At 40.6% G+C, this 12,698-nt stretch overlaps 1 protein-coding gene across 11 annotated transcripts in view; it reads right to left on the bottom strand.

The window, feature by feature from the left end:
• Positions 1–12,698, bottom strand: part of AAK1 (AP2 associated kinase 1) — a 187,129-nt gene that overhangs the window by 15,191 nt on the left and 159,240 nt on the right. For 2 of the 11 annotated variants that reach the window (XM_068274799.1, XM_068274801.1), the window contains 2 exons: positions 7,866–7,970; positions 3,192–3,713 (listed from right to left, as the gene is read on the bottom strand). The exons of 7 other annotated variants lie outside the window; for them this stretch is intronic. In XM_068274799.1, coding sequence (XP_068130900.1) covers positions 3,619–3,713; positions 7,866–7,970 — 200 coding nt within the window. In that variant the 3' untranslated portion in view covers positions 3,192–3,618. Of the gene's footprint in view, positions 1–3,191; positions 3,714–7,865; positions 7,971–12,698 lie in introns of those variants that run through there. 2 more of the 11 variants (XM_068274800.1, XM_068274803.1) reach the window with 1 other exon arrangement.

Below are 12,698 nucleotides of genomic sequence, written 5' to 3'. Positions count from 1 at the left end.
GAGGAGCAGCTCTCCCCGCCTCCTCTCTTCCTGCCATCCAGCCTCGCACTGCTCCTAAGTTCCAGGTCCTGGCTTGATGACCTCATCAAGACGGGACCCGACACTACAGGCAGTGTGAGGCTGGATGCCGGGCAGAGCAGAGGGGAAGTGCCAATTGCTAGAGGAACATCAGGAGAGGTGAGGTGATCCTCTTCTTCCACTGTTCACTGCCTAGTCATCACCACGATCGGCAGCAATTGTAGTGATCACATGATCAGGAGCCAATCGCCATGGCTCCTGATCATTGAGGGGAGATGTCAGCTGTCATATGACAGCTAAATCTCCCTATTTGGCTGCGGGAAGCAGACCAAGGGACGTTACAGTTATGTCCATTTAGCGGCACAGCACGCAAATGTAAAATCCTTGATCCCAAAGGGGTTAAAACAGAAGGTTTTCTCTTAGAAGAAAAGTTAGAACAGGTGAATTGGATCAGGCCCATAGAATGAAGTACTGTTTCTAGATGAGCAGTAGAGGAAATGCAACACTGCCAACAATCAACATGCAGTGCTTTTAGGGCTAGGTGACTCAATAAAAATTTGCAACAGGAGGGAAAGAATAGTAGATTTTTCTTCATAAAGGTGCATACTTTAACCATGAATAGAAAGGTCACAAAAATGGTCACGTGGTCCATAAGCCATCATTTGACTGTCATTGTGGAAAGAGTCTATGATACAGAAGCACAAGTAAGGCAGCACAGACACGAGTCTATTAAAATTGCAGAAACCTTCTGACTTCTCTGTTCAGATAGATCCTGTGTTTGGAATGGGGTATCGTTCATACACTTCAGCCATATAGTATGGTCACTGATACAGCAAAGAGATTCCATAGACCTAAAGCATTACAGTTTTCAAGATACATAGGCAACACAATGCTCTGGATTGACGAGCAATAAATCAACAAATGAGACTTATAAAATTATGGCTTAATAAAAACAGAGGAACCAACCAATCAGGTATTAGCTTTAGTGCATTGACGTACAATTCTGTGCACAGAGTTAAAACCAAACCTATGGGAAGAAAACATACTCACCCCCATGGATTCTTCCTCTGGTCCTCAAGCCACCTCTTTCTTTGTTTGAACCCCTAGTCTCTGCAGACACCGCTTTCTCCCTGCTAAAGATCTTCAGGCTTTCACTTCCAGGATGCCCAGTTCCCCTTGCCACCACCTGCACTATGGGCTGGTAACACGCGCTACATTGACTGACTGGACAGGTATCCAATAACAAGTGAGGTGGAAACTGCAGGGTGGACAGACCTGAAGACTTTGCCACTTGTGTGAGGGTGATGGCAGTGCCAAGGCAGGAAAGGGTTTCCAAACAAACAAGAGGGGGATCAGGGAACAGAAAGAACCCCACTGGCGAGGTAAGGGTAATGTTCTCCATGCACACATTATTGGCAGACGTGGCTGGGCAGGGCCATCACCTGCAGAGTTTAGGCTAACTTGTATATGCCCCTTTAGTCACAAACATTTCAGTAACCCTCACTACAGTGTGATAAGATGATGGCAATGCGAGGGTGGTAAATCCTAACCACTTAATAGCAGACATTAAGTAGGCAATGCTTAACTAACCCAGTCTGGGTTTGCTGGATCACTTTAAGATATATTCCCATAAGAGACACTTCAAGATCTCTGGAGATACATTTGTAAATTAAGTCTTTAGCCTTATTAATTGCTTAACTTTTTTCTTCCCATATTTGTCGTAAATAAAATGACCCTTCAGCTAATTAGCTTAGGGGTTATTATCCCTAATTGTATTGTTTGGGTCAGGGACATGCTGCTTCATTATGTTGCCAGAGGGAGTATTCTTTCTAATTCAGTTGTTTGGGGGACATGCTGCCTAATTGTTGCCTGTCCTGTTTAACTAGGCCTTGCTCAGACAGACGTGCATGGATTGCGTGCATGGAGAGAAAATACAGCTACTGTACAAAGTGAACAAAAAAGTTCATGTTCACCTTAATCCACTGTGAATCTGCAAAATGGTCTTCATTACACAGTCTAAACTTATCACATACCAAAGATGTACCTTTCATTTTAATATCAGTTGCCAGTGCCAAGATATCCATAGAGAAGTCATCTGCTATGTCAAACCAAAAGTGTCTAACCAATCAAAAATTGCATTTGAGATAAAGGTCCCATCCCTTTCCCCTGGATGGCTGCTCATTTGGTCATGCGATTCCACTCAAACCTGTAAGTAAACAAGTTTTCCTCACGGCAGAGTTTAAGGTCAGGTTTGCTTTAATCCACAGGGAAGAAGTCCTTCAAGGGAACACATATTTTGGGGGGCAATTTTTTTTATTTACTTCATTATAAATGTTTAGAAACATTTGTCTTATATTAGGTTTTAATTTGTTGTAAAACCCATTTTTTTTTAAATAAAATTGCAAGGAGCCAGGTTCTGCGAGCAAAACACACACAGTGCTTATCAGCCTACACTAAAGTAACCAGGATTAGATTTGGAATCCATTGCTCTGAAAAGGGTTCATTTTCTGTCTGTCCGTGCTGTAGGAGTCACTTAGCAGTCTGTGAAATCTGATCTGAGAGCAGCAAGCTTTAAAACTGTGTCATGACAGTTTGTAGCGCCATCTGCTGGCTCCGAATAGAAAACAGAAATATGCACAAGTAATAGTTCATACTTTCCCAGTTTCGAAAAAAGACCTAAACATAAATAAATATTTTTTAAAAAACTATAAATTCTACTTCATTGACTCGCTACATCAACACAAACCACACCTCCAGCCAGATGTTCGACAATCCCCTCTCAGAAGGCACCTTCATTTGACAAATCATCAACAGACACAATCTCCACTCTGAAACACGCTGGCCCACGCAGGCTCTTTTATCAGAGATGTGTTGATTAGAGGAAGGTGAACATTATTTAAGCTCTTTATAATCACACCGCATAGGCAATGATGATATAGAATGATTCGAGGTAGAAAAAAAAATCTATTTGCCATAAAAGGAAATAAATAGAGCCAATAGGAGATCACATAATAAAGACCTCTGTGTCCCAACTTACCCATTATAGTAACTGAGAAACGTATCAGAGGAATATCTGTTTACACCTTAAATCTCTAAAATGTCATGTGACCAATACACCAGGGAAGATAAGATACGGGGTTAAGAGTCCCTTTAAGAGATTGTGAACAATACTCTTGATATCATGAATGCTTTATCTTTGTTTGCCAACATTAAATTCTTTCACCAGCTTTAGGGGGTACAGCAATAACACATAAAACAGAGCATTAGTATTTACACATGGAAAGCATATTGGGATTCCTTTGTCTCCCCACCAGTCACACAGTCTCTTATTCTGCACAGTCCTTTCACAACACAGGTCTCTCTGTCCCTTAGGATGGAAGAAGCCTGATGAGACGAGAAATGCGCCAAGGATATGTATTCAGAGTCAGCCAGAGGCTCCGTAGCAGGTCCACACTATACTGATGTGCACAGAAAGGTCAAAATAAAAATAAAGAGATGTACATATATTTTTATCTAGCTATCTATCTATATATATATATTTATATATGATGTAGGGTTTCTCCTCTGTAGTGCGGAGGATTTTGTTAGCATGTGTGCAGTTTACAAGTCTATGAGTTGATCCACCAGTAGAAGAGACCTGGACATGTTTGGTAGGCTGGACTCAGAGTTCCCACTGCTGTTATTAGAGTGAGGACCTGGAAAGTGGGGGAGAGACAGCAGTTCAGTATGTTGTTGAAAACAGAAACAGAGCAGAAAGGCAGAGGAACAGGAATACTAAAAAAAAAAAAGCAAAGTGTAAATGTTAGCCATTGTACTCAAAGGCTAAGTCCATCCTAAACTGATATTTTGGTACTGGGTGAATGATGACATGGCCAAGTGGTACTTTTTCACAACCAATAGATTGAGTCAGTTCTCCCTCTGCAAGATTCCTTTGTACATAGATTAGCATAGTGGGTGGAGTCTGACTGTTCTGCTCAACCCAAAGAAGATCATAAAAAGGTCATGGTCGTAGGACCAAGAGGAGGTTCCAATGGATATATCTTGATGCCAGATTCCCAGTGAGATCTAAAATCCTGGTATGTGTTGTAGCACATAACCATCTACCCATTACCAAAATATCAGTTTCAGTTGTCCATAGCCTTTAAATGTTATCATTGCGGAGGCATGCGCTACTATACAGTGCATTCTGGCATGCTGGGGATAAAGCATAATTCCTTTACAATAAACAAAAGCTTTTTACAAATTAGACAAGTAGACGATCACATTAGCCAGACACAGAGTATCTTTATCTGATACAGGGAACTGTTTCTCTACAATAAAAGCTGCAAATAAACGCACCTGTGAATAGCTGGAAAATTAATGATACAAGATTCATGTAGGGCATAAGTCAAGAACCAATTTGCTTAAAGAAGAACCAAGGTTAAAGAAAGCAGCCCAGCTTCTAGCAGAGTTCCTGTACTTGCATTTTTGAATGAGGTAGTAAGTTGGCAATGTGAATAGCACACATGTCACAGTACCAGGTTCAAATCACACTTGAAACCATACCTATAGGGGGTATGTGCATTATCCCCGTTTGTTTTTTCTGGGAATCTCAATTTCCTTCCACATTCCAAAAATGTACTGATAAGTTAAGTGGTTTTTCACCAAAACAGGCCTTAGGCGATGGTAGAGACACTGGACTATGACTGTGGCGAATTTACATTGAGAACTTGACCATGGACTCTATAAAGCACTGTGGAAGAGCTCTATACTATATAAATGCATAATAAATTGCTGACCTTTTCAAAAAATAACAAGAGGTTTGATATATCCAAGGTGGAAAAACTAGGTTGTGGAGAACCAAAGTGCTCCAATCCCTTATGAAATGGGTTGTTTAGAAGTATATAAGAGGCAGAATGTATTAAAACAGCACTTTTAATAGCATTGCACAAAAGCATAGGACAAACTAACACTGCTGAAACATTATCATAAATATATAGTTTAAATATAAAAAGATGAAAACCCACTGACCATTGGCCGTTACCATAAATAGCACACAAAACAAAGTGTCCAAAGTCAAATATAGCAGGCATACCATGGTGCTTTTTCACTAATGTGTTTAATGGCTCGAGGGAACTTCATCAGAAACTAAAATACAGTCTGAAAGAACCGTTATTAGGTAAACATCAAATGCTGAATCAGACCCAACCAACTCGGTATAACTTGTCAATTAGGACCAATCATGATGCTGAGGGACATCAAGAACTATCTGGATTTAGATGAGTGTCTTGATATCCTTGTAGCGTGCGATAATTAAAGTGTGGACAGTGGAATTCTAACCTAATTAGTGGTTCTGCTGGACTGTACATTTTAGCCTCTGAAGAAGCAACCTTGGGTCATGAAACAGGTCAGCCAAAGAAGACTAGAATGTGCTTACTATAATAGATATAAGAAGTTTATGGTAATGTCTGATGGACAGAGTATTTATTTACTTTATTTTTTCATGATTTTCAAGTATTACATTTTTTAGGCATATTACTAATAAGTGACATTTTGGTCCTCCACAGCTGGATTTTAAGTTCCTTCACTTCAGAAATGATGTGCTGTAAACAATCATAGTCTATTCCAATTGGATTGTTCTCCGATTTAATAAATAAAAGTTGCACTGGTATTTAGCACAAAGCTGATTGCTGACACTGTTGGTGTTTGCATACTACTGCAATCATACAAATAACATTACATTAGCATTTACCCATCATCACTATGGTCTACTGTGTCCCAGGCAAGGGGTGATAATGTTTGCTACTTAAAGCGGATCCGAGATGAAAAACTAACTATAACAAGTAACTTGTCTATAGACCTTATCTAAAGTTTAGATAGTTTACACAGCAAATCTAGCTGCAAACAGCTTTAACAGTTTATGATTATTTATCCCTGTGATCCGAGGGCAGCCATGTTCTGTTTGCCACATTGTCACAGGCTGAGGGCTGGAGATGCTATCAGCTTGCCTGTGTGTAAATTCAGCCCCCTCTCCTCCTCCCCTCTGCCTCTGAAATCAATGGCTAGTAACCACCTCCTCCTCCTGCCCAGACTGAACTCCCATAAGCCCTTGCTACAGTGCCAATGCACAAAAGGAGATGTGGGTGAGGCTTGTTTAGTTAATAGGGAATTAGGGTATTAAAACAAAACAAAAAAAGTATTTGGCTTGAGGAATGCCCTATAAACTATATGAAAGGAACACAATTATGCAATGAGTAAAAGTTTATCTCGGATCCACTTTAAAAGGAGATGGTTTCAGGTTTGAGGGATTGTTTAGCTTTTCCTCTGTTGTCCCAAAAAAAAAAGAAAAAAAAAAGGGGGGGACATTTTGGCCTTAACTTCCACGGCTCCCATATGTGCTAAGAACGTGAGTGTAGCAGCCTTTTCACCAGTTCAAGCTTAACCTTAGTAAGTGTTCAAAATGATTTTGGTGTTTTAAATATTGTTACTGATATCACACTGAAGAATGCCGGGCTGTTTTCTTTAATTGACACTAGCTCTGTTGAATTATCATTACGTTCTGCTTTAAATAGTATGTACAAATAAAGATATGAGGAAATACATTATTAATTGGCGTGAATACGCTACTCCTTTCATGATGCTTAAGATGGGGTTGGATCAGATCAAGACCTTTCTCTGCATTGCCAGTGCTGTATAATACTTCTAAGCATAAGCAAGTGCATGTTACATTTTCCATGTATGCTTCAAATTGTTAGGTTGCAGATACCCATGCTATCACATTTATGCACGTAAGTTTGTAAATGGAAGTCAAGTGACAGCCTTGTGCATGTATTACTGCAGCAGCCAACTGCATTACGAACAAGACCTATATTCGGCCAATGAATTCACAAATAACCTGTGACATCACTTGGCAGCATTGTCATGAACATGAGCTAAGATTATTAAAAAACAGCAAGTGTAAAGAAAGTTGTTTAGTTTTTTTAACGGACCACTATAACAAAAAAAAAGTAAGCCGTTAAAACCTGACAGAGCCGGGAGGTTTTGTACTAGTCAATCTCCTCATGGAGGTTTCTCTGGGTTTTCAAATGCCTTTCCTGAACGGCAGATGCTAAGTCTAAATGCCAAAATAGTAAGAAACAAGCCAGCCTTCCTACTCACTTGCACACTTCTTTCAGTTAGACTTAGCCATTCAGGAATTCATTAGTGCCATTCAGGAAACGCTTTAGAAAACTGAGAAAACCCTGAAAATCCCCCATGAAAAGATGAATTAGTCCAAAACCTGTCGGTTCTGTCAGATTTTAAGGTACCGTTTACACTTTTTTTCTTCTCCATAGCAGTGCATTATGAAAACTCTTTCAGTTAAAATGCGTATAGTGTAAACTGAGCAATAGGAAAACATGGGCATTACTTTCAAAATCAGTTGTCCTTTCAGTTAAAACTCAAAGCAACTGATTAATTGTAAGCAGGGCCTAACTGGTTACCTGTCTTTGTAGTGGTGGTCCTTTAAATATATACATTTTGTAGCAATACATCTCTTCCAGGCAGGAATTTGAGGAAGAAGTTGTAGTGTGCATCTTTCATTCACATTCATGCCCTAATACTCTGCCGAAGGCTGTGACATATCAGTGACGTTCCATGAGGTTAGTAGATCGGAGATGGATGACAGAACTTTGTTCAAGTAGGCAAGCCTTTCAGTTTATGTAAGCTGTAGGTATGCTACACAAGAGCTGAACAAAAATGCATGACAAAACTCTGCTGATAATGTTTAACCCTCTAAGATGCCAGAAATGGCAAGAGGATACTTAGGTTAGAAGCAAGGTTGGCTTCAGGTCATGTTGTTTACCCACTGATGACTTCCCTCTTCTTACCTTGGGAATTTTTGGATACCAGTACAGGAATAGGATCAAACTCATCATCAGCTGTTTTTTCTGTATCATCCGGGATATCAAAGCCCGTTAGGAGGTTAGTATCGTCTGCAGCGTGCGGAGGAGAAAGAGAGAAGCGGGAAGCTCAGATAGCGAAAAAGAGAAGCCGGTTAGCAAATTTATTGAAAGCCAAGCAAGGGAGAGGTTTCCAGGAACACACAGGATGTGAGTACAATGGCCAAAAACAACATGCTTTATGGAAGACAATTAACTACCAGGACTTTCATTCTTATGGACACGAGGGCAAGGACTACACATTTCTTAGCTTATGCGTGGGTTGAGATACAGAAGGGTATGGAGTCTCCTGGAGGACAGTTTCTCAAGTGTCACATATCTATCATGTTGCGTGTGGTCTGGTATTAGTCATGGAGAGAATCCGAAGACATAACAACAAAAGTTGTTGAGGTGATACCTTTAATGACTAACTGTAGAAGATTTCTCTGCAAGCTTTTGAAACTAATTTTCTTCCTCAGGCATGTTTCGGAAGTTGATCAGAACCATACAAAAACAAGGACTTTGTATGGTTCTGATCCAGTTCTGGAACATGCCTGAAGAAGAAACTTAAAGTTTCAAAAGCTTGCAGAGAAATCTTCTACAGTTAGTCATTAAAGGTATCACCTAAACAACTTTTGTTGTTATGTCTTCGGATATGTATCATGAAGTCTGCAGTTGAAACGTCAGTGCCAGAGTTCCAAGTTCTCCAGTTTGCCTCGACTATCCCTGCTGGATTTTCACTTATAATAGATTATGAAGAATGCAGCAGAATTAGTGACGCTATGGCATATAAATGCACTTGTGTGAATGCCAGTGTAGGGATTTCACATTTGGAGACTCCAGGTGTTATCAGAAGCCTGAGGGTGAACCAGTCTAAAAGCATCTCCAAACCATTGGAATGTGTCTTAATGAAAGGAATCTGTAAAGAAAGCTTTTACATCTACTTATACAATTTCAAACAAAACAGAAAAGGGTTTGCGACAAGAAAAGATTGACCTATATGTGTGTTCCCTAGTACTAACTCATCTGCTAGAGTAACCCCTGGATACAAACATGTAGTCTGTGAGAATTGTTGTGACATGGAACATGGGCATCCACAATACCGCACAGACTGGAATAATCTATACAACGTCCAAGCTCTACAGTGGTCTGCAGTTCACAGCATTGTTTTTTTTTTCGTAGCAGGTCACTTTGAACATGGACTGAAGTGGGATTGTCAGACGTAAATTCAAATTCCATTTACCCACTGCTCTGTATTTATTATGTAGTCTACAACATGACCCTGCATTGCAAGCATTCCAATATAATCATAAATGTGTCTGCTGTAATGAATCATCCCAGTCAGCCTGGCTCTAGTCTATGCTGTGCTCTCATGCGTTTACAAAGCAAGCTAGATGGGGAAGATCTGTGTCCCCCACATAGCTTGTGGCAATCTGCAAACAGGACTTCTTATGCTTTTCTGTTAACAATGGCTTTCCTCTTGCCACTCTTCCATAAAGGCCAACTTTGTGCAGTGCATGACTAATAGTTGTCCTATGGACAGATTCCCCCACCTGAGCTGTAGATCTCTGCAGCTCGTCCAGAGTCAACATGGGCCTCTTGACTGCATTTCTGATCAGCGCTCTACTTGTTCGGCCTGTGAGTTTAGGTGATCGGCCTTGTCTTGGTAGGTTTACAGTTGTGCCATACTCCTTCCATTTCTGAATGGTCGCTTGAACAGTGCTCTGTGGGATGTTCAAGGCTTTGGAAATCTTTTTTGTAGCCTAAGCCTGCTTTAAATTTCTCAATAACTTTATCCCGGACCTGTCTAGTCATGGTGTTGTTGCTCCCAATATTCTCTTAGACAACCTCTGAGGCCGTCACAGAGTAGCTGTATTCGTACTGACATTAGATTACACACAGTTGCACTCTATTTAGTCATTAGCACTCATCAGGCAATGTCTATGGGCAACTGACTGCACTCAGACCAAAGGCAGGTATTTATTTGTAAAAAATGTTTGGATTCATGTATGATTTTCGTTCCACTTCTCACGTGTACACTACTTTGTATTGGCCTTTCACATGGAATTCCAATAAAATTGATTCAGATTTGTGGCAGTAATATGACAAAATGTGGAAAACTTCAAGGGGGCAGAATACTTTTGCAAAGCACTGTATATGTGTGTTTTTTTTCCTGGGATAGTATGGCTGTCTATGCTACCTTAAGAAGTCCATATATGAAAAAGTGAAGGGTGGATTTACTCAACACCCAATCTTAATTTACAGCACACAAACAGGAAAACAGTATATCCTCATATGAAAAGCCTCTTTAATATTGTTGCTTGCCAACACTACTCTTTTCCATTCAACAACTTACATAAAGTGGATAAATGTTGCACCATTTGATGTACTCACCACAAACCTAGCTCTGCAGCTCTGGACTTATTTCCTTTTAGTGATTTTGTCTGGAGAGCTGCATTATTATTTGCTGTATTGCCCTTCAATAACCACTACAATACCATAATCTCTAAGAAGTTTTACAGCAACGGGCCATTTTGCCAGGTAATCCACACAAGTGACTTTGCAAGGATAATGGATTGGCTTTTTAAACAGACCCCTTAAAGGTGGCCATGCACTAGGTGACTTGGCGGCTGATCGACCACCCGATTCAATTATTATAATCAAATCAGATGAAAATCGCTGCCGCCAAGAGCATTGACGATGCGACCAACCAAGGTGACACTAAAGGTTGAAGTGTTCCCGAGCTGATGCTCAGCTACAAAATAAGATACAGAGAGGGAAGCCTCAGGATCCTATTGAGGCTCCCCTCTATATTCTAATGTCCCCGGTTGCCAAGCACAGCCCCCAGAAGATTAGAGACAAGACATTTTCACTAATCATACTGGGGCTGCACAGCTCCTCTTCCTATAGCGTGGCCGCCCAGTAGCCACACGAGCCCGCATGTGAGGTAAACCGGAGCAAATCCATGCTACTGTGCATGCGCAGCTACGTTCGTAACAGAGGATGAGCCCAGCCCCGATCTGAGGGGGGGACTGGGGGAGCAGCGCTCAGTGACAGGGGACATCAAAATACAGAGGGAAATTTTAATAGGATCCTGAAGGCTTCCCATCTCTTCAGGTAAGCATCTCATTTTGATCCCGAGCTTCAGCTTGGTATCGCTTTGATATCAGCCTGTGCTCCCCCTGCACCAGTAATGGTAAAATTGCCATGCGCTCCCAGCACAAAGCAACTGTCAGACTTTAGTGCATCAGGCCAAGTCACACAAAATATCCATTACAAATCAGTTGCTACATTAGCTGCAATTCATCTGTGATGACCATACTCCTGTGAGTCAATGTAGAACAATGACAGATGAAGCAGTCCTTGGGAAACCCAAAGTACGTAGCAAAGAAAAATGTACATTTCCTCTTTTGGAAGAACCTAGCTTAGTCAGTTTATCAGCTCTGACTTGAGGAACCAGCTATCCACAGCTGTTCAGGATCAGCAATAGCGATTGAGGACGTTAGCGGTAGGAATGATAATGAAAAGTAGGTGATCTATTATACTTGACAAGAATCTATTCTTTTTGTTCTTGCAAGTTTATGAATACATGAATGAGCCGTAGCCTCATCTGCACTCTAAAGTCTGCCTTCAGTAACATCACCCACGCTCAACAGACTTCCAAGCAGCTTCTGTAAGCGTTCCTTTACAAACTGATATATAGACTGGAAGAAGGAACATTACTCATCTATGTGATCTGTCTGCTAATGCCTGCAACCACTGCTATCATTGCTCCTTTCTGCAGCATCCTATACACAGCAAGACAGCATGAATGCAAACTGTCCTACAATGCAGTCTGCAGATATGATTAACATGCACAGCACACAGAGAGCACTGTACCAGATCTGTCACTGCTTACATCAATGGGAAGAGCCACTATGTGCTAGAATTTTAAACAATGGCAGATGCACACAAAAGTCTTGTACTATTGAACAAAGCATGTGCTTGAAAGCCTAGCCAAATCCAAAATTGAAAACAACTAATTCTGAAAGCAATCTTCTTGATTAGTGTACGTTTTCAATATTGCCTATGGAAATAAACTTTGCAAACTGAAAAAGCCTATGTGTAGCTGTGCCGAAATATCCTTAGAGGCGTAAAGTGGTATTATACTACCAAAACTAAAATTTCAGTAACTAGTTACATAAAAGAAAAATTGAAAGCATTCCCACATATTCCATGTGTGTAAAAAAAAAAAACAAATCCCTTTATTTTCACTGCAGAGAGCAAGAGAAGTTTGCTCATCTCTTCCCATCGGCAAAGGCAAACTCAATCAGTGCCAGATAAAGCTCTCTAAGGAATGTGTCTTCATTCTGCTCCCCTCCCTCTGCTAAACAGACACTGCCCTGGCAACAGTAGAATCACTTCAACAGAAAAGGAGGTGGGCAGAGTGAAGACACATGCCTAAGAGAGCGTCAGCCGGGCAATGATTACTATTGCCTATGACCAGAGATAAGCCATCTTGTACTGCTCTCTAAAGTGAAAATAAAGGGTCAACTTAAAAAAATAAAAAATCAGCTATGAATTCCTTGCACCTCCAGCATTGTAAATCGATACCTAGCTAAACCTCACCCACTGTTGAAAATTTCTGATAAGTGGGTTCCTTATTATTATTACATACAATGGTACAAAGGATGAAAGACGTAACATCACCATCTTGCAAACGTAAATGCAGGCAATTTTTCTGCATTTTTTTGTGCATTTGCGATTCTGGGAGAGCAATCTTGGAACCCGTGGCTTTTAGAT

This window comes from Hyperolius riggenbachi, chromosome 3, assembly GCF_040937935.1.
Source record: "Hyperolius riggenbachi isolate aHypRig1 chromosome 3, aHypRig1.pri, whole genome shotgun sequence".
In the NCBI taxonomy this organism is placed as follows: Eukaryota; Metazoa; Chordata; class Amphibia; order Anura; family Hyperoliidae; genus Hyperolius; species Hyperolius riggenbachi.
Note: the sequence above shows the minus strand (reverse complement) of the source record. Positions and strands in the feature narration are given on the sequence as shown.